Consider the following 22,409-nt stretch of genomic DNA (forward strand, 5'->3'; position numbering starts at 1 on the left):
GGAGGGTCTTGTGAGTAGCAGTTTGGCTGCTTCTCGGCCGCACGCCCTGACTTCAGCTGCTTCAAGGAAAGGACGACAGCAGGAGGGAAACACGGAGGTCCTCAGTCTTTAAAAAGCACACTCTCGGAGAGGTAAGAGAACAAAATTATCCTTTTATCACTTATGTGAATTCTTGCAAAGCGACGGAAATCGCTCCTTGAGTTAATAAAGCGAGTTTGAGGCTTCACGGAAAAGTAGTTAGCTAAAACGACCACCGCTCTCGAAAGACACGTTAACGAGGTGAGCTAACGTACCAGCAGCAGCTCGGGTTGAGTTGAGTTGAAACCTGTTAAGTTACTTGTATCGAAGTTTTCAAGCGGACTGTCTGCCGTGTTTTGAGGTTTCGTTGATAGACATGCAAAAGAAAAGTACTATAAACTGAGGACACACCTGTTTGTTCCCTGTAGTCAGTTCCTTGACGGAGATATGGATCATATCAGCATTCCTGCCTCACAAACCCAGCCCTGAATCACCCATAATATACTTTATTACGTAATTTAAGTATGTGGACTTCAGCTGTGAAGACAGAGCTGATCTTTGCTTGCTGTAAAAAAAGTTTCTCTTTGGGGAAACCTGTTTGGCCAGTTAAAGGGAGTTGATGTTATCGGATTCCTCTCTTGTTTTTTTTCCCTCCGCACAGGAATTCTTGGAAAGCGAAAATATCGAAACTATTTTCAGCCTATCTAGTGATCGAGCTTTTTTATTTGCGTATGTGATCAAGGTTAAGTATATCCTCATAGCCTGTTTTAAAACAATAGTTAAAAACATTTGTCTCCTCCGAGGAAATTCCTTTCTCCGAGCCACCACACCCTTGTTGTGCTGCTCGGCTACTGTAGCGCAGACCCTCATAATCTCACAGCTGCTTGTTCCCTTGTCTTGGCATGTTCCCCACAACAAAAATGCTCTGCCGGTATTTGGCATGAATCAAAGCGAAACCTGCAAAAACTCTGCCTACTCCCATTTAAACCTTTACACTGTTCTCTCTCACACACACACACACACACACACACACACACACACACACAGGATGTAGCAGGGCAGACAGACACATGTACATCAGGAGAAAGCATCAAATGTTATTCTACATCCTCCTGGTTTGTGTGTTTGTGTGCATGCTTGCATGGGAAATGTTTGTGTTTGTGTGGATACTATAGAAGAAAGTATGATGTCATTGTAGCTTGAACAGCTGACTGCTGACCAAGCTGTTTGCGCAGGTAGTTGGGCTGAAGTGGAAGTGATATACCCAGTGGTACACACACAAACATACACACAAATCAGTGCCAGTGCAGTGGAGGGAAATGTAGTGGAAATCTCCTATCTAGAGTGCATTTATGTAAAAGGAGTCATGATGTTGTTGCTGTTGTCTTCATATTATGGTTGTGATTGTCACTGTACACATGATGTAATCCAGAGGCAACTAGTGAGAAGTGGGCTGAAGTAGAAGGGATGTGCCCGGTGGTACACACACACACATACAAATCAGATCATGGACCTTTGGGGACATTACATAGACTTAGATTCATTTCCTGCAGACTTACCCTAACCACTACCACTACTTGCTTAACCCTAACCCTTATCCTAACCTTAACCACTGACCCAAAAACCAGCTTTTTCACAATTGGGTAGACAGTTTTTGTCCCCAGTTGGACAAGCTATCTCCAGTTAACTGGTCCTAAGTCTGGAATTTGTCCCCAAAAGTAGCCTATGACAGACCACACACACACACACACATCAGTGCCAGTGCAGTGGAGGGAAATGTAGTGGAAATCCCCACTCTAGGGGGCATTTATTTAAAAGCAGAAGTCATGATGTTGTTGCTTTTGTCATCACATTGTGCTTTAGTTTGTCACTGTACACAGTGATGTAATCCAGAGGCAACTGTTGAGAAGTGGGCTGAATAAGGGTTGTTAAAGTTGTAGTATTTATGATATTAGTTACACATTCAAATAAGTGGCAGGTATATTAGTATGCGGAAAAGAACAAATAGCCTCCACACAGAGGAATACTTGCTAAAGTTTAATTAGAGAAATGATTAAGTAGAATATCTCTGATCAAAACATTGACTAATTAAATGTCTTCAGAGCAAGTATGTCGTAAATAATACTCACATTAAATATTTGTGACCGACTATCACTGTCAATAAAGGAACAATATGTAGGAGTATTTAAGATTATTGGTCAATAATTAGTAATTAGTCAATTAACCAATTACTGGTCAACAGAAAATTAATCTGCAACTATATTGATAATCTAATCTTTGTAGTTGTTTTTTTAAGCAAAATCCTACATATTTTCTAGTTCCAGTTTGTCAAACATGAGGATTTGATGCTTTTCTTTGTCATACACAATAGTAGACAAGAATATCTTTTGGTTTTGGACTGTTGATCGGACAAAACAAGGCATTTGAGGACGTCACTTTGGGCTGAGGGGAATTAAAATGAACATTTTTCACTACTGTTTGACATTTTATAGGTAAAACTTAGAAAATCATCAGCTGAATAATCAATAATGAAAATCATAGTTACTTGCAGCACAGCAAAATATAAAGAAAGAAGTGTTTAGTAACGTTAATATAATGACCAACAATGTCACTCAGCTGTATGATAAACTGTATGATAAAATTTGATCCATAACTGTAATGCAGCCTTGACGAGTACGACATCAGGGTTTACAAGCGTTTTTATATTTTATAATAGAGGTGGATCACCTCACCTGAAATAAAGAACAGCTCCACTAACCTAGAAACAGTTTTATAAAATACAGCATTAACCTTCAGGGAGACTAGAAGTCCTATTTCACACAGCCAAAGCAGTTATATTTAGTGTCACTATTGTTTAGGCTGTCATCTAAAAACTAAAGTTATGTCAACAAGACAACATGTGTCAGGATCTGAATGGCTCACCGTCTAAACAATTTCCTGGGAGGGACCCTGAACATAACATTTAAGATACCCCAAGATAACCACAAACAACCTGAATTTCAAATGAACACAACAGATTGACCATATTGATATCATTCTCCAATCTCTTGCACATGAGCTCTCATTCTTATCTTGTTGTATTGAGGTCATCTCAGAAGATGCCTGAATGGCTCAGTGGGTCAGTGTGAAAGCCTTCATGGAAAACTATAATGGATGAGAAGCTCCATTTATGCCATGCTAGCCAGAGGCTATTTCACCCCTGCGTTGCGCCTCATTTTGCTCCTCTTGGCATGCTCTCTACCACTGACCTACTGTGTTTTATTGTGTGCCTGTTGTACGTGCCAGCCCGAGCTTTAGGGATGGCGAATGCAGGAAGTACATGTATAGTAGTTCTCGATACAGACCTCCCCAAGCAAATATTTAGGAAGTCCTGCATGGACAGACGGGGATTGCTTAGTTTTTCCATCCCTCCAGCTCCAGAGTCATACTCCATGTAGAGCTGTTGGTTTGTACAATGTTAATCTATAGGTGCTTATCAGCTGAGGTGTTCCTACACAAGGCTCCTCAGTATTCTGTGTCAGACTAGTCTGGGCAACTTTCCATCACATAACAGTGTTTTCCAAGCTGGCCAGTGTCATACTGAAAACTAATTTGACTACAGTTTCTTTTATACAAACCGCCTCAAGAAAATGCTGAGCCTTTTTAACTGTTTCTAGTCATCTGACGGTGACTGACAAACATGGAAAATTGTGTGTGTAGGCTGTAGAGTGTATCACGCACAGGCAGCATACAGACGATAAAATCCTCTGGGAGTGTTTCCTGTTTGGGTCTCTGTGCTTGCAGTTTCAGGAAGTCCCTAAAAGGACAATTTAGAAAGCTAAACATTTCTTGTGAGTTACATTAGCAGCAGCACCTGAACGCCTCACATGGCTTTAAGGCACAGATGGAGTGGACGAATGAGAAGGCAGCAGCAGTGGTGGTGGCGGCAGCTCCATCCAGGCTGCCTACATGTGTGTCAGTTTTGCTTTCATTTGTGCTGTGTATGTCAGTCGGAAAGGAGGAATGCAGCACCCTAAGGATACGGAACATTAGCTCCCTGATGGTGACATCACACTGCAACACAGAGAGAGAGAGAGAGAGAGAGAGAGAGAGAGGAGGAGGAGTGAGCGAAGGAAGGGAGACAGAGTGAGAACAAGAGCCTGGAGGAGGGTAGGTAATAGAGAGGGAGCTAAAGGAGCAAATAATGAGAAAGAAAGGATAACAAACATGGTACAATCAAGTCAGCTCGAGCAGTGTGGGGGTGTGTGTGTGTGTGTGTGTCAGCCTATGCTAAAGACGTGAAAGCATAAATACATTCATTATCCTGATCAACTCCCTCCCCGAGCCACCCCGTGACCCATTTATTTATTTTGTACTCATGTTTCATTCATTAAACGCATACTTACTACACTTTGCTGTGCTTTAAGTTTCTTCATATCTGTTGCTCGAGCTCCTTCCTTCCTTCCTTCCATCTGTCCGACTTTTCTGTGTGTTTGAACTGCAGGCGAAGGCTCAGGGATGGATGAAGGGATAATTCTGTGTGATATTCCTCTCTTTCGTCCTCTGCTCTGAGTCGAGCTGTATGCAGTGTGATAAATTGGGCCGGGGGAGTCTCAATGGCTCTGTCCTATTTTGGGCTCCAGCTAGGTTCTCTTGACTTCAGCCGCTTCCCTGGCCTGGATCCTGAGCAGCTAGTTCTGGTCTCAAAGTTGGATTTCAACCTTGAAAATCTGAGCTTGGCTTCAACTGCTCCTCAAGAATTTCTCTAATCCTACCGCAGACCAAAGGTTATTTTATTTGGTAAGGAGAGAGAGAAAAAAAGTCTGATCGAAGGTGATGTATATCTAGACGTTATCAACACCAGAGAACAGTGAAAAACGTCCATCACAATTTCACAGGTCCAAGGTGATGTCATCAAATGTCTTATTTTGTCGGATCATCAGTCCAAACCCCAAAGAGAATCTGTTTACAGTAATGTATATCACATTTAAGAAGCTGGAACCATCACATTTTTTCTCAGAAGGTCCCCTCCAGACATATTTTAAGACATATAAAATACTCTGCTAGGACTAATGATTTCTGTCAAATGTTTGTTTCCACAAAAATCTTCAGTTAAGCAGTCCAAAAGTGAAATTGCTCCTCATAACCCTAAATTATTTCCATTAATGGATAAAGGATTATTTTCATTATTTATAAATCTGCTGTTTATTTTTCTGTTTAATCAATTGTTTGGTTTATAAAATGTCAGAACCCAACAGACCAAAATCCAAACATGTTCAGTATAATATCATAGAAGAAGAAAGAAGAAAACTAGCAAATATTAGATATTCTTTAGGCAAAAATGTTCTAGTTTCTCAAATGCGTGAAATTTTGGCATTTTTGCTTTAAAATTGTTGCAGAATTGTTGAGTAATCATATCAGCTCCAATCTTAATATCAATATTTATTCTATAGTATTTTGTGTAATATCTGTGGAGAGGACTGTCAGTGTGGATCTGTTTTGGTAAGAAGGTTTGAACAGCCTCTCCACCCCCAGTATAAACCAAAACTCTGAAGCTGAAATGCAGTTTTTAACCAGCAGCAGCAGAGCGGTGGATGTAGCTAAAATAGATGCAAAGCAACCTTTATGTAACCCTATGCAGCTCCACCCCCATAATATCATTAGTTAAAACTGCTGACTGGAGTTTTGCTTCATGTCTGTTAACCATGCCATTTCTGAATTTAGACTCACTTTTCTCACTTGAATAGGAGATGTGTGGAAGGGAGCAAGAATTACACTTGTGTGAAATCAGAATACCGCATCAACAGAGCAGCCTCAGTCCTCAACATATATATACCACGAGAGAGAGAGAGAGAGAGAGAGAGAGAGAGACACTGGTGGGGGCAGGGATGTTGTGTGTTTAGAAGAAAAGGGTGAGGGGTGTTGAAAGTGGGTGAGACATTCCTCATAGCTTATGTCCTCCCACATTTTTACACAGTCAGACAGCGTTGTGTGTGTGTGAGCATTCAGTGATCCATTATTAATCATCATGTGGAATGCATGTCGCCGCTTCAACCAATCAGCGTGTCAATACCTGAACCACAGACACTCTCAATAGTTAACATTCGTCTTCGGAGTCAGACTTACTGGGCTTCATGCACGAATGTTTTCTTATTTTTCTCTTTTATTTGTTTTTGCACCAAGCAATAAGAGGAAAATAAGAAAATCCTACGTCGGATTCAACAGACTCTCTTAACTGCCTGAACTTGTTGTAAATTGCTCGTTTCAGCCTGATGAATGTCACCTGTTCGTGAGGAAGTGTGTGTTTGTGAGATGTGATGATCAGACAATCCACTCCGCTAAATTTACCATATAGGGCTCCATGTTCTGCTCCGTTTGTGGGCGGGTTTCATTCACTAAAAGTTCCCAAAGTGTAAAAACACAGCGCAACTTCATGTCCTGCTTTCAGAAGTCAGAAGACAAACACAACGAATTTAGGAGTGACAGCAGATGAACTAAAACAATTAGAAAATAAGAATCAAGCTAACATGTCCTCAAAGCAGCTCAGCACTGTGACAGAAATAAAGAGGGGATGATTCGATGTGAAGTTAGATGCTAAAAAAAAAACATCTTTCTAAAGCAAAGCTCTCCGCGATGAAAGGCGGTCATGTGACAGTCAGAGAGATATCAGAGGAGAATATTATAGTCTACAGGTGATGTGACGCTGTCAGCTGCAACACAAGATGATACTGGACTGAGCGCTGCAGAGAGACACAGAGTCAGCTGTCAGAGTGAGAGAAGTTTCTGAGCAACTACTGAAATGTAGAAGTTGCTGCTGCCAAAATATGTCAATAAAAATCTAAAAAAAAAAAACCCTGTAGTAAATGGCAGCCATGATGATGAAAATATGGTAAACAGAATATAAATTTTGCATTAAGTTTGTTTTACTTCTTGGTTTCATATTTAAACTCAAAATGAATGCAGATTAGTTAGTTATTATAATTGTCAAGTCAAACAAGTTTCTCTCCAGTGAAGAAAGGCAGAGATGATCTGTTCATGACAGGTACAACAGGTTTGGATCACTCGTCAATTTCGTTCATACCTAAGAGAATATTCTAAGTAGGAGAAAAATTGATGAATGCCACAGATCTTTTTAAATCACTTGTACGTACATCTTAAGAAGGAGTCTGTTTGTTCGAGTGCTTCTTGCATGAGGCCCATTGTTCCTACATCCCCCGCATTTGAAGTACAAGTGTGCAGTTAGTTTATATTATAACGGGGGGATATCCCGGTAGAGTTCTTTGTCTTTTTCCCAGGAAAAGGTCAGCAGTGAGGACTTATTTATTCTTTTGCGGTCAGATGCAAGTCTGCTGAGCAGCTGAAATCCTTTTTAGTTTACCTTTTTCTAATTCTATATTTAGCTTTTCCTGTCCTTATCCAGTAACTTCAGGCAGTGACTTTAGCCAAGTTTGCTTCTTGGAAAAATTTGCTCCTGTCACTTTTTCCACATTCATTATGTTAGACTTAAATGAACAAGTTCAAGGAAACTGAAATCCACTTTGAATCCACACAGAAGTACGCCATGCTCTGATAGTTTTGGCTTCTTTTTGCAGACCTACATTAGAGCCATTTCCCCCCACTCACTCATGTACAGACTTGTCCTGAAGGCACCCCAGTGTCCGCTAGTCCATGTTCTTCAGGTCGTTGTACTGAGAGGTCCTCACCCCATTCTGAGGTTATGTGCATCACAGAGCAGATTTTCTGCCTGTATTTGACCCATCATTGTCCCCTCTGATGTTATTCAATTAATTTGGCTAACAAGCATCTACATAGCAAGACAAAGCCTCCTCCAGGTTTCACTACAGGGAAAGTGTAAGCCAGGTGAATAGTTTTACGAGGATATAACTACATGCAGGTCAAAATGTCAATTTTTGTGCTTCACAGTAAACACATATCCTAAAGTAAGCCTGCTTTAAATGTTTCACAGCTGAGTGGGCCTGCACAACACTAAAATGGTTCTTGCACATGAGTTTTCTGTGTGTCATGGCTTGGTATGGAGGTAATAGTGAGGCACTGGCTGATGACACACTCGGGCTCAGAGACCACAAGACATCAAACACTGAACATTCTTTCAGTTTGACGCTGTGCTGCCTTAAATGTTTGGTCAAATTTGATGTGCAGCCTGACTTACAGCTAACTAGCTTCCCACATGCATTGCTCTTTGCCTTGTTTTCTTTAATAAAGTGAAGCTGCACTTTTGAGTGTTTACTGCGGTCCATCTTTCACTACTGTTGTGACGTTAGCCATGCACGCTCATATTTAAACAAATCGGCACGCTGACGTAGACGAGTCCTGGAAGATGGCCACATCCTTGCAGATGTGTAGCCTTTGTTTTCAATAACAATGGGCTATGACGTTTAGGAACCGATAAACAGAACCAAAATTCCAATTTTTTTTAACCTGGTTCTTGGATTTAGAACCGGTTTTCGGTTCCTGACCCTAGTGAAGAAAGAGGTGTCTGTCTGTCATGATGGCAGGAAGTTTGAACAGCTTCCCACGCATCAACAAAATACTGAAGTTCAAATACAGATGTCAACAGTCAGCAGCATTTAAAGGTGTGGTTCTCATGCAGAATGCTACTGAAATGGAGGGAAAGGGCTTTTAAAAATTGCATCAATAGCTGCCGCACATATTATTTGCACCATGAGGCTACTGTTTATACAAAACAAACAGCAGCTCCACATTTGCATCAGCCACTCAGGACTCTGCTGCTCCACTATTTTAATGGATCGATGATAAAAAAAATATCTTGATCAGCAACTGTGTTGGTGCCTGTTTGACCTTTCGACCACTTCATTACCTTCATTAGATTAGACCTAAACTATATGGTTCTCCTTCTGTCGAGTCAGATCTTATGTTAAAGACGTTGTATTATTTTGGCCAGTAATGCTCTGTTACTGACAGGAAAACACAGATATACCCAGAAATGTTGTTTTTTGCTTGAGTTGGACTTATACAAGCTTACCTAACATTCAATAATAGGAGCTTTATGGTTTGTACATACTTGTAATCAAATGGGTCACTAAGCACAGGGTTAGTGTAAATACCTTAAGTTTGCTGAACCGTGTGATTAGTAGCAGGTTGATACTTCAGGAGAAAGAAGTTTCTATCTTCCTGCCTTGAGGGAATTTTGTGCTATTGTTACCCCCCCCCGCCAATTCTGACACTCGTGAACAAGACTGGCTAATGTGTTACTACTCCGGGGGTGACTCACAACCTGCTGGCGTCCGTGCTGCATGCGCTAGGACTGAGAACTTTGTCCTCTGCTATGCCACAAAGGAACAAACATTATGCAAGACAGGATCATTTATCCCGAGACACGTGTGAACACACAGTCTCCAGCTCAGTTATACGACCTGTCTGTTCGAGGTCAGTGTGTGTGTGCACGTACTATATGTCTGTGGCTCACTACTCAGAATATGACTTTAGGGCATTTTTGGTTTCCCATTGTAACACTGAGATTTATGCAGCTGTACTGTCATGTGACTGGCTTGGTCTACAGCCCTGGTCTACAGTCTTTACATCCCTGCTGTCTACAACTTTTTAGCAATCTTCATGTCAATTATTTATGAATATATTTTTTAACACTTTTTTTCTCCTAAAATGATTTTTTTCCTCCAACGTTGACAGAGGCCTACTTACGGCAAGATAAAATCCAGGGCACATTTAATAATTGATTGTTGAATATAACACAAAGTAGTGTCATAATACAAAAGCAAATGGCAAAACAATGACTAGCTGCGGGGAAAGACCCATTTTATTAACTGTAAGATGATATTCTTAGGTGCATTTCATCAGTTTTAAATGAGGTTAATGTAGTATTTGTAATATAACTAATAGCTTTTAGGCATAGGATGACGAGTGTCCTAGTATTGACTTGATATCCATAATATTCATATATCATGCATGTGTCTACCCTCCATGAATCATCACACACTGTAACTGCAACTTATTAGAGAAAACATGGAAATCCCAGAGCTGTCTGTCTCCAGGAAAAAGAACAAGATAGACTGGTTGTGTAGGACCCCTCCTTGTGTTAATAAAGCTCATTTAAACTGACCTGTGCTGAGAAACTTCAGGAAGGAGACAGAAAATGACAAAATGGGTGATTTCCATTTGTGCTCATTTACTCCTCTGTCACTACCATTTATGTCCAAACAGGAAGTCACTTACAGGAAGCGAGGAAGGCGGACAAGGGCAGCAATGACATGGAAAAATCCCACAAGCACATTAAACACCTGCAGCTCTTTATTTTACAAATCCTCTGTTGGGTGACGCTGAGCTACCAGCAATTTTAGAACTGAAGACTTCCTGCAGCTTCTTGTTCTTTGCTAAAAGGCTTTTAAAGTGAGCCACCTGCAGCAAGGGTTAAACTGTGAATTAAGAGAATACAGAAGCATAGTTTATGAGTCAATAATAAATGCTTTGAAACCTCAACACTTTTATTTCAAATCATTTCACTGGTCTACACCTGCCAGCTAAATAGACAGCTATTAGATGTGTCTGGCACATTTTTCGTACACCTAAAAGTGACTAAGTGTAGTTAAAGTCTTACAAGGCCATTGACTAATTGATGGAATGAACAGGAGGGATTTGCTTTTTGCTTTTTTTATGTTTTTAATAACCTGAATACTGTGAAACAGTACCTACTTTTTTACTTTACCCAATGTCCTAAAAGTTTTTATCTTTTCAGGTTTGTTGATTTCTTCACCTCCTATTTAATGTATTAACACACACACACACACACACACACACACACACACACACACACACATATATATATCTATATATATAAATACAGTTTTTTAACCTACTTTCTTGTCTTTGGGCCCCAAACTAATGATAATTTTCATAATTAATCATATGTAATCGTTTGTGTGTGAAAAATGCTCATCACAACTTCCCGAAACAACATCCTCAAATGTCTTGTTTTGTCCAACCAACAGTCCCAAACTATATTCCATTTCCGATCACCTAAGACAAAGAAAAACAGCAAGTCCTCACATTTGGAAAGCTAAAACTAAGTAACATTTGGCATTTTTGCTTGAAAAATGACTTAAAATGCCAATTAATTGATTTGGGGAACCCCTTTGGTCAAGAAGTAAACAAATCATTGTCACTGTAAGAGAAAAGTTTGCAAACTTTTGCCTTTTTGTTTGATGTATAAACAGCAATGGCTTGATTTTTTAATATTGCATAATAAATTCACTTAAAATGCTGATAATATTATTAGTTGTATTTTGAATGAATATTAAACTGTATACAGTAACTATGAATAACACATCATGGTCTAAGTGAATTGTCTTTTTTCACATTTTAAAGGTAGCAGAAAACATCCAGTGAGTAGTTGTCTTATTTAGGGAAGAAGTCCTTGGAGTCCCTGTGCCGTCCTTGTACTGGCACAGTGTTCTCACACATTAATGCAAAGGGAATGAACCATTATGCCCGCTAAGCACCATGTGCTGTCAGTCACAGTAGGCATCCTGCTCTGAGGGCTATCGCCGTCAGTAAGCTGCATTATTTTATCACAGCACAAGATCTGCAAGACTAGACCCATTTACTGAAGCTTTCTGGGGCTGCACTGTAGCAACCAGTCACGTGTGTGTGTGTGTGTGTGTGTGTGTGTGTGTGTGTGTGTGTATGTGTGTGTGTGTGTGTGTGTGTGTGTTTCGGTATGTGTGTGTGCGCGTCTTCCCTCTGGCAGTGACAGTATGATGTATGGAGTAGCAGCAGCCTGCTATCACAGAGAACAGGTGGCTCTCTCCAGAGACAAACTGACAACACACTGGTCTGATTTAATGTGTGGGAGAGAAAAGCAAACAGAACAATTGTCTTTTTATTCTTGTGGTGAAAATGGTAGCTGCTGCTACAGTGAGTGAAGGTGAAGGACTGAGACCAGCACAAGCTGAGGGAATCAATAGAAGGATCATGTAGCGATTATAGCTGCAAAGATTAGATGATTAATTGATTAGTCTGTCAAAACAAATTACATTTCATGGCCCCATTTTCTCAAATGTGAGAATTTGCTGCTTTTCTTGATCTTACATTATAGTATATGAATATTTCGGAAGTTTGCACTGGAAAAAGAAAAATATTATATGACGTCACATTGTGTTCTAGGATATTGTAAATGGGAATGGCGTTTCCTGGTGTTCTATTAAACCAAACAACTGATTAATAGAGAAAATAAGCAGCAGATTAATCAGTACTGAAAATAGTTGTTATAGTTGCAGCCCTCATAGTGACGTCTTTAACGCACACAAACAATTTTTAACATAGCTGTAGAAAGTGTTTTTCTGTCACTCTGTGTGGAGGAGCCACTAGGCTGCCTCTACCAGTTTAATTGGTTTCAGTTCCTTTTAAGATTTTGTGTCAACAAGGCCTTTCAGACCACCCACAGACCATTTCAGAGGAAACAGCTGTTAATACACATAATAAGTGCAGCCAGGGTCCAACATAACCGATGGAAAAGTTTATGCAGGGTAAGTTGATTGGCCAGTGACTGGGTGTGGCCAGTGACTGGCCAATCAACTTGCCCAATCAGTGTCATGGGTATACAGTTTAGGTTGAGGGGAGGACATTTCTCTTGGTTTGATAAAGTTAAAAGTGAAGTAAGACTTTGCTGTTGGGTTCCCGACTCATTTTAAAAAAGAGCGAGAGAGCATGAGTGAGCTGAGAGCACATGCAAGAGAATGAGAGAGAGATTGAACGTTACTTTGTGAAGTTCTGTTTACCACCCTAGAGCACAAAATTATTGTTAGAGATATTACTGATGGGTCTTTTGGTCCATGCTGATCACTTTTCACTTCAGGTGCTCAGATTTTTTGATTTCTCTGGTCACTTTTGGCTTTTTCCTGCCGTCACACTCCTCAGTGTCTTCATAAATAATTCTGCTGTATTTCTCGGTTCTTCATCAGCTCTGATTTGGCCACTGTGTGTGTGATGGCAGAGGTTTAGGTCTTTGGGAGTAAAAGGCCTGTGCTGGTTCAGGTAGTCTGAGATTTGTGGAAGCTGATGCTGCTGGCAGGCAGCCAGTATGTTGTCTCATCACCTACTGCCTTCTCTCCATTATTGTCAGCTTGTGGGAGATGGCTATTGATTCGTGTGTGTTTGTGTGTGTGGCCCGTATCTTTCTCTGGCATACACACCGCTTTCAGGGATACAAGCAAAGAGAATGGGAGAGAATTGTGTGCAGTATAGAGGTGTCAACCAAACCCAGTAAGAGCTGTAAATCACCTGGCCACAGGGATGCATAAGTGGCACATTAAGGATCGTTTTTAATGTGATTGTTACAGAGGCCATGCATGTGCAGCTGTGTGTGGAGCTGCAACATTCCTACGACTGGCTCTCCTCCTGTTCCCGTCCCTCCCACTGCTTTTCCAGACCAGTCGCTGAACCCTCAAGCCCAACTCTGTTTTTCACCTCACACACAGGACACGGCCCAGGAAAGGGAAGAGGGTGCGGCTCTAAAGCAGACTTTGATGATCTTTTCCCTCGCTCTCACTCTGACTATTTCTGTTTTCTGTCTCTCACCTCACTCCCCCACTTGAAAAGACTTCCTTCTCACCAGTTTACTGATCTCAAAACTTAACTAATTGAAGTGTGTTCTGTTTGTAGATGGCTGCTATCAGGAAGAAACTGGTGATAGTTGGGGATGGTGCATGTGGGAAGACCTGTCTGCTCATCGTCTTCAGTAAGGACCAGTTCCCAGAGGTCTACGTCCCAACTGTGTTTGAGAACTACATCGCTGACATTGAAGTTGATGGCAAACAGGTACATTATATTTTCACTTTCTGTTTGTTTTCTGTTGAATAATCTGAGACATTGTTCAGAGCAGACATGTTTATGTGACACACTGCTTTGTCAGTTTGGGAAATCTGACCCTTTTGGCCACAGTGGTTAAGAACCACGTGCAGGCAGGGCTGATGGGAGTAAGTGTAAGCAAATCCTCAGGTCTTTTTCATTGTTATGAAGCAGCAGACCTCCAGCCAACAACAGGAAATGGATCGGTGCCACCTTCCTGTGCAGAATTGGAACAACCCCCCCCCCCCCATACATCATGACTAATGTCCTTTTTCCGGTTCCTGTTTCCTGCGCTGCAAAATCTGGGATCAGCCCGCTGGGGTTTTGGCTGGATAATACAATGTTGATTCTCAAGTGTGGTATACAGATTTATACAACTGTTCAACTTATCATTGCCCCTCCAGCTGTGGCTACAACAACTAAGAGCAGAGAGCTGAACAGAAGAGCTCATACAGGCAGCATGATGCTAAAATAATCTACAGATGGTACTGACTCCTGAGAGACACCTAGTGGTAAAAGTATTTAAAAGCAGCAGGCAGCTTAAGAATGGACATCAAGGTTTGTCATGGTGCTTGTTGCTCAGACAGCAGATGTGGTACCTCACATACACAGAACATGCCTCGTCTGTGCTAGACTATAAGTCAGAAGTCCCTGCAACTCTTGGCAAGACGAGTGTAGTGAGACGTCAGAAGTCAAAAGAGCTGCCAAACATACTATTGTTACTCTCTGGGGGACAATTACGACCATTTTTAACCAATTCTCAGCAGTTTGCCAGCTGTAATTGTAATGTGGGTGAGCCTACTGTAGAATTAGATTAGCAGGGTGCAGGAGAATAAACTAAAGCTAAGAGACCACAGTCTTTTTGCAGAGAAACAAAAGCCACGTGACGTATGCGTGGATGTGCATAAGACATTCCTACATGGAGTGTTTGGGTTGCACTGTAGCATGTGTTGCAGCTCAGCTGAGCTCTAGCAAATTATTTTTTGTTGGGCGTTTGTTTTATCTAGAGCAGGTCAGGCTCTCGGAGACTGCTCACAGTGTGATTAACAGCCTAAGAAGAGCCTGTGGGAGCCATCTCCACCTCTGGGGAGATGCTTTACAAGCTGATCAGGGAGGAATGAATTGTTCATTTGGCCTTTATCCTCTCCATCTCTGTGCAGCTCTGCCCTCTCCTCCTGCTGTAAGTGATGTTTGACTCTCATGTCTTATTTTAATGTGACTGACTCACTTGTTGTCCTCTTTTTTTTTACCCCTCTATCACAGGTGGAACTAGCGCTGTGGGATACAGCAGGTCAGGAAGACTATGACCGACTGAGGCCGCTCTCCTACCCTGACACAGACGTTATCCTCATGTGCTTCTCCATAGATAGCCCAGACAGTTTAGGTAAGGTCAGATACACTGTTGTTTTGTTCCAATGATGTCATTTTTTCCTGGCATTGAGAAGCAAAACTCAAATGTATTGTTGATGTCACAAAGCGGCGTTTCAGTGATCCTAGTCTCATGAGACTTGATATAAATCTTGTTTTTGACCTTTTGTAGTGGTTCCACAGTGAATGGAAGCAACTGTTGATGTTTCTTCACAGTTTAGACAGAACTGAATATTTTCCAGCGATTTGAAATGTGCAGTTAGACGAGGCTCGTGTAAATAAAATGCAAAGAAAAAGCAGAACCCGCCTGCAGAAATTATACGGGGTGTCAGAAATCAGGGAGTGACCTCTGAGTGCAGAGAAATGTATTTTTGTACTGATGCAGGAGGGCAGTTTTCACCACAAGGAGGGCTGCTCTGTCAGTGCAGTAAACTCTAAAATTATCATATCCAGAGGCTGTTCCATTTTGGCCATTTAGTTTTGTTTCAGTTTGTTGCTGGTCTGCAGACTTCATGTGAGAAACAATTCACTTTATGAAAACTTCATGATAATTCAAGTTATTTTTCTTCATGTGTATGATTATATTATTTGCATTGAATTAACTCTGCTGCTGCCACCCAAACACACATTAGTTACCTGCGTGTTATCTTTCCTGCTCTGGTTTAGTCATTTAAGCCAGATACTTAATTCCACACATCAGACATGACTGTAACCCAACTACAGCAATTTGTGTAAATGCATGGCAAGTTTAAGATAAAATACAATAAAAAAAGTACATTTTGAAATCAATTTGAAGTGGACTGACGCATAAATCTTAAGAATGTCATAAAATTCACCTGCTGTAGATTGACTCTGATACTCGATCAATGCTTCCTTAAGAGAGAGCTTTTTAGGCTTTAATTCATTTGTTTTTACTGTGATCAAAACCTAACTACAGTTGTCATGTAGGACTTGAGATTATGACAGAACTTCCTGGAAGCACATGCAGAACATCTCCCATGTGTATGTCAGTAGAGGATCTGAGTGTTCTCAGACCCCAAATGACTAAATCAAGCAGATAAAGAAATATGTCTTGTTGCTGTTTTCTCCCAGTGTTGACAGGGGCAGTGCCACAGATGGTATTCCTACTGTATCGCAGCATGGCATCTCCCTCCAGAGAAAACAGAGCCAATTTTGGCTAGCATACTCGACCATGTATCAGCCAGGGGTCAATGACCTTTAAATGTTTATGTCTGTACAGTCACAAGGGAAAAGATGAGGGTCTCCCACCTCTCCATATAGGGAAAAAGTCTGGAACTTGCTGTACAGCTACTCTGTGTGTTTTTAAAAAAAGACTTTATTTGGATTTTTTTTTTATTCTCGCAGAGAACATTCCTGAGAAATGGACACCCGAAGTGAAACACTTTTGTCCCAATGTCCCGATCATTCTCGTGGGTAACAAGAAGGACCTGAGGAACGATGAACACACACGCAGGGAGCTGGCCAAGATGAAACAGGTGTGTGTGTGTTTATTTCTGTGTCCATTTGTGTTAACTGGCAATAAATTATCCCAAAACTGACCAATTTACCTCTTCAATGTGAACACCCACCACTTAATTTTAACCCTTTGTACATGAAACCTGCAGGAGCCAGTAAAGTCTGAGGAGGGCAGAGACATGGCCAACCGCATCAGTGCCTTTGGCTACCTGGAGTGCTCCGCCAAGACTAAGGATGGTGTGCGGGAGGTGTTTGAGATGGCCACCAGAGCAGCGCTGCAGGTCCGCAAGCGCAAGAAGAGGGGTGGCTGCCAGCTACTGTGAATGGGCGGGGCTTGTTTTGCCAAACCACCAATCAGCACCTGAGGGAGGAGCCCCCTCCTACAGACAGAGCAAACTTAGAGAAACCTTAAATCAATGGCTTCCGTGGACTTTGCTTACTTCACAGATGCAGATATGCCACAGGCGAATACGAGACTGACACACCTGTTTAAAAGCAAAACAAATCAGCCTTTTTTTTTTTTTAAACTCTCTCTTTCCTCTGCTACTCACATCTGTCGGGTTTTGTTTCTGTTTTTTTGCTGTTCTGTTTTCCTCCACAGGCACACCAGCCTTCCTCCCTCTATATGTATGAATGTATGTTTGTATTTATATGTGCATATACTTTACAAATATATCCCGCGTCTGCCTCTGTGTTATGATTGTTTACAGAGAAGCGTCTGTCTTGCTCTCACAGCTGCAAGTTGCAGCCGGTTTTAGATTTGCGTTAATAGTATGGAACCCCCCCCCGCTTGTCTTGAAACTGCATGTACTACTCAGTCTTCTTTGTGTACATCAGCTTCAGCCACAATCCTTCATCCATTTTCATACCACTATTAATTTTACACCCTGAAAGTCCTATTTCACCAAGTGCTGAGTCAGCAGGAGGTCTGTTTTCCTCAGCGTTCTCCTCTAACATAAAGGACTAAATTTAGAATATGTTTACACCGCATTCATCCACTGAAACCTGCACGTAGTGAAGCATCAGCGACTATTTGTGGAGAGAGGTTTTGGACTGCACCTTGCTCTGTCCCTTCCATGGCGACAGCTTGGACTGGCACCGGAGACAGTGGTCTATTGTCACGGACACAATACTCCCAGTCACGCTCACACTGGCTCTAACAGTCTTGCCTCCTGTCTGAATTCTGTACTGTTCATTCACATCCAGTATACAGTCATGACGTGAGGATGAGTGCACACTGTAATCTGCAGGTTTTCTGGGCTCAACACATTATGGATGCACACTGTATACAGCTATATTAATATTCAGACAGATTACAGGCCCATTCTGGGTAGGAAAGTTTTAATAAAATACCCAACTGACAACTTGATTGGTAGTGACAACACAATGTGCCATCCCCTTCAGTTTGGCTCACCAGATCAGTAGCTCTCTTGTCTATTTTAATTTGGGGCTTTATTGGTGTGTAATAGCCCTTTATTTGACACAACAGGGACATTCCTTGAATTTGATTGGAAAATAAGGATATGAGTGCGTAGCCAGTGAATGTTTTTTTTCTCTTGAGAAGCCCTTAAAGATCATTGAAATGGGTCCAAATAGTGTTATGGAGCCAGCTGTATAAATAGAGGTTGTCTTTGGGCTTAAAGCTGCCGCTCACAGGAGATTTGAACAAGAAATTGCAACAGAATTTAGATGAAAGCCTGAGGGCCAACTTCGTCAGTGGCAAATTGTCACGATTTAAACCACAGTAATTTTCTCCAGAAATGCATTTTCATCACTAAGTGACAAAATCATTAAAGAATTCATCTCCCTACAGGCAGCCCTCTGACGCAGATAAAGTAAACTTAGTTGAGGCAGTATGCTTGTGTATGATGGCTGAAGCAGAGAAGTGCAGTGCATATTCCATAACAAGTCTTGTCATGAAAGAGCCCCGAACACAAGTGTATGAAATGGTCCCAACATTAATCTTACCACCATCATAAGCTACAACTGTGGTGATGTTTCTTTTATCCAGCACGTTCAGATCTATCGAGATAAGAACTTCACAGGGCTCGGCTAATTCCTGGACTGTGCCTCTATGTCTGTAATGTCAAAAACCATCGTTCAAGAGAAAATGTTGATTGTGATGATGCTTTACAAACAGGAGTGGGATGTGTTGAAGACATGAGACAAACATGGTAATAAAGTATTTTTGAAATACTAAGTAATCTTGACTAGTTTGGTTTTGCTTACATTCTATGTTTTTTCCCCCTAAAACAAATGGTAACTTTTTGTTTTTGCAACAGTGTAAGTCTTGCAAATGCATTTGATGCATTTAAATTCATAATCTGACACAATAATCTAACTTTCCATTAGCAAACGGGGATGAAGGACCATATAAGTGATGCTTCATTTATTATAAATCTTATATATGTATGCTTAACATTACTGGCATTTCCAAAGTATATCACTATGTCTTACATTTGTGTTTTTCCAGGCAAGAATTACATATATTTCCATTTGATATTAAAATCAAAATTGAATTTTTGCCATTTAACAGAAAACCAAAGCCCAGAGCCCACTGAAGGCTAACACTAACAAGTACTAAATGATCTTAGACTTTTCCATTTCTTGTTTTCAAAACAGAATTTATTTTTCATTCAGAAAATACCACTTAACACTTAAATATAGACCATAAATATTTTTAATTTGGTAAATATGATTAAAAAGTGCAATTTAAAAATAGATTTGACACTAAACATAGATGGACCCTGCTGTGTAGCTGGTTCAATACATTATCATAAACCTACATGATTCAAATTGTAAAAGAACAGTCAAGATTTTGCCAACTCAAAATGTGTCAATTAGATAACCCTGAGACTGGATGTTAAATCCATATTAAAGAACAATATAAATAAGTTTAAAACTGGAGGTTCAGGTTGATGTCTGAGTGATCTGAGCTGGATAACAGTAGCGTTTGCAGCTGTGTCAAGTAAAACAGTTTGAAAAGTGCAGCTTGCTGAGGTAGCCCAAGACAAACTGTCTGAACATGAATCAACTCCCTGTCCTTCATGGTCTTTGGTAAAGTTTTAAAAAGATAAACTGACATTAACAAGATATTTTCATGTGTAATTGGTTATTGTTATTTTCTGAATAAAGGCTGTGTTCCAGATGGAAAGGTGCCGTTGAGCCCTTTTAGGAGAATTTGAGTACAAATGTGAATGAAACCGTGTCATGAACCTCTGCTTCAAGTATCGAGTGGTGACATACACCAAATGTAGAGCATAATCAGTTCCTTCAAGTGTTCAGGACAGGAGTTCTCCTTTTCCTCACAGGTCATTCCTCCACTCGGGGTCCAGGTGCTGCTGGACGATACTCTCGGCAGTCTCCACTGGGGAGAAAAGAGTCACAGGGAGGAAAGCAAGGTGGACAAACTTTAACATCTGTTCAAAAAGCTCATTGTGAGGAGGATACTAGTGAAAATAAAGATATGCATGTGTCACCTTCAGGCACAATCTGGATGTAGAGGGCAGCAAGTCTCATCACCACGTCCTCGTCTTCCTCTGCATGTACAAATCCAGTGTAGCCTCCCTCATCTCTACAGTACTGGATGAACCTGCAAATGAGCAAGAAGGGGGGAAATGTGAGTGAGAGAAAGATACATTATGGCATTAAAATAACAGGGACTTTATTTTAAAATGCTAATTAATATATGTATGCAGTGATTGCAGAAAGTAGCAATGAGGTGCGTACCGGGCCCAGACAGGATCTGCGTTCAGCACTCTGGGGTTTCCCACCACAATCAGAAGGGCTTTAGCTCGAGTCACAGCCACGTTGAATCTCTGTTCAAGGAAATAAGAGTGTCAGAATAATACTTTGTGTGTATGTACAGTGTATATGTTTTGCAATGTATACCTTCTCATTCTTGACAAAGCCGAGGTTGAACTGTTTGTCTATCTCTGCGTAGTCACGGCTGCTCCGAACTGTAGACACCAATATCACTCTCCTCTCCTGACCTTGGAACTCCTCCACCGAACCAACCTGACAAACACATGAATACACACTTAGGACACAGCTTCTATTGTGTGTTTCACATTACTTCAGTGTGAAATATTTAGTCACCTTCAGGTCATCCATGTCCGTACGTTTGAGTTCTTTCCCAACTTTTTCCAGGGCCTTACGGATTTTCTGCACCTATGTGACACCAGAAAAAAACAGCTCCAACTTTTAATCTAGATATAAATATATCTTTCCACTTCAAAGTGCTTTCATTTGTAAAACAAGAAGCTGAATTGTTGTATTCTGTGGATGGAAGTTCATTCTGACCTGTTTCCGGTAGGGGGCGATGATGCCTATGTCTCGGGGATTGATGGTAGCCAGGCCCTTCTTTGCTTGTGTCTCCAGCAGTTTCTTCACATAGTCCATCAGCACCTCCACCTCTGCTCTGTTGAAGAATGAAGGGCTGCTGGCCTCACGCTCATCGATGCCTGTCACCCCATGGAAAATCACTGGGAAGTCCTGAGAGACACGTGAGATGTATTTTATATTTGAAAGAAAATGTTTTTGGCTTCCTATATACAGTTGTGCTCACAAGTTTACATACCCTAGTAGTATTTGTAAAATATTGGTTGTGTTTTGGAAAATACGACTGATCATGCTGAAAGCTTTTGTTTTATTCAAGGATAGTGGTCAGGTGAAGCCATTCATTTTCACATAATTATGTTTGCCCTTTTTAAATCATAATGATGACTGAAATCACCCAAATGGCCCTGATCAAAAGTTTACATACCCTTGAATGTTTGACTTGATAATATACACACAAGTTGACACACAGGTTTAAATGGCTATGAAGGGTAAGTTTCCACACCTGTGACTTGTTTGATTGTAATTAGTGTCTGTGTATAAATAGTCAACAATTATCTTAGCTCTTTAAAGACCCATGCACATTTCATCCAGGGCTGCTCTGACTTTACTGGATACTGAGCCATGGGGAAAGCAAAAGAACTCTCAAAGGTCCTGCAAGAAAAGGGAGTTGAACTTTATAAATCAAGCAAAGGATATAAAAAAGATATCCAAAGATTTGAAAATGCCAATCAGTAGTGTTCAAGCTCTGATAAAGAAGTGGAAAATTAAGGGTTCTGTTGATACCAAGCCACAGTCAGGTAGACTAACAAAGATTTCAGCCACAACTGCCAGGAAAATTGTTTGGGTTGCAAAGAAAAACCCACAAACCACTGTTTCAAGATGCACAATAAGGAGGTACTTGAACAAAAATAGGCTGCACGGTCAAGTTGCCAGAAAAAAGACATTACTGTACCAATGCCACAAAACACCCTGCTTACAATATGCCAAACAGCACCTAGACAAGCCTCAAAACTTCTGGAACAAAGTTATTTGGAGTGATGAGACCAAAATGGAACTTTATGGTCACAACTATAGACACTATGAATGGTACACATTTTACAAATTCTGCCAGGGTATGTAAACTTATGAGCACAACTGTATTCTTCAGAGAAATTATTTTGAACACTTTATTTATTAGAGACATGCAGAGCTCTAACATCGGGTCACATGTGGCTATTATAACAACAAAACAATCAAGTTATGTGGTTGAGAGGAAAGGTTTTCATAAGATTGCTGCTGTGAGGAGGAATTTAAAAAAACATGAAAATTTTGTAATTTTTTCATCAGATAAAATCATTCAATTCATCTTTATCAAAAAGGAGAAAACTGCACCTAAAAGTAGTAGT

The 22,409-nt window shown here is 40.8% G+C and overlaps 2 protein-coding genes across 5 annotated transcripts in view; one reads left to right on the forward strand and one right to left on the reverse strand.

Annotated features, from left to right (window-relative positions):
• Positions 1 to 18,887, forward strand: LOC122982406 (rho-related GTP-binding protein RhoA-D). The gene is made up of 5 exons (XM_044351676.1): positions 1 to 131; positions 13,654 to 13,809; positions 15,103 to 15,223; positions 16,573 to 16,703; positions 16,833 to 18,887. The coding sequence occupies exons 2-5, from the start codon at positions 13,654 to 13,656 to the stop codon at positions 17,004 to 17,006; spliced, it is 582 nt and encodes a 193-aa protein (XP_044207611.1). The 5' UTR covers positions 1 to 131; the 3' UTR covers positions 17,007 to 18,887.
• LOC122982369 (putative helicase mov-10-B.1) overlaps positions 18,246 to 22,409 on the reverse strand; it is a 24,612-nt gene continuing 20,448 nt past the window's right edge. For all 4 annotated transcript variants that reach the window (XM_044351615.1, XM_044351616.1, XM_044351617.1 and 1 more), the window contains 6 exons: positions 20,986 to 21,177; positions 20,782 to 20,853; positions 20,575 to 20,700; positions 20,413 to 20,501; positions 20,163 to 20,275; positions 18,246 to 20,050 (listed from right to left, as the gene is read on the reverse strand). In XM_044351615.1, coding sequence (XP_044207550.1) covers positions 19,989 to 20,050; positions 20,163 to 20,275; positions 20,413 to 20,501; positions 20,575 to 20,700; positions 20,782 to 20,853; positions 20,986 to 21,177 — 654 coding nt within the window. In that variant the 3' untranslated portion in view covers positions 18,246 to 19,988. The remainder of the gene's footprint in view (positions 20,051 to 20,162; positions 20,276 to 20,412; positions 20,502 to 20,574; positions 20,701 to 20,781; positions 20,854 to 20,985; positions 21,178 to 22,409) is intronic.

The sequence above is a fragment of the Thunnus albacares genome, chromosome 5 (genome assembly GCF_914725855.1).
Source record: "Thunnus albacares chromosome 5, fThuAlb1.1, whole genome shotgun sequence".
Lineage (NCBI taxonomy): Eukaryota > Metazoa > Chordata > Actinopteri > Scombriformes > Scombridae > Thunnus > Thunnus albacares.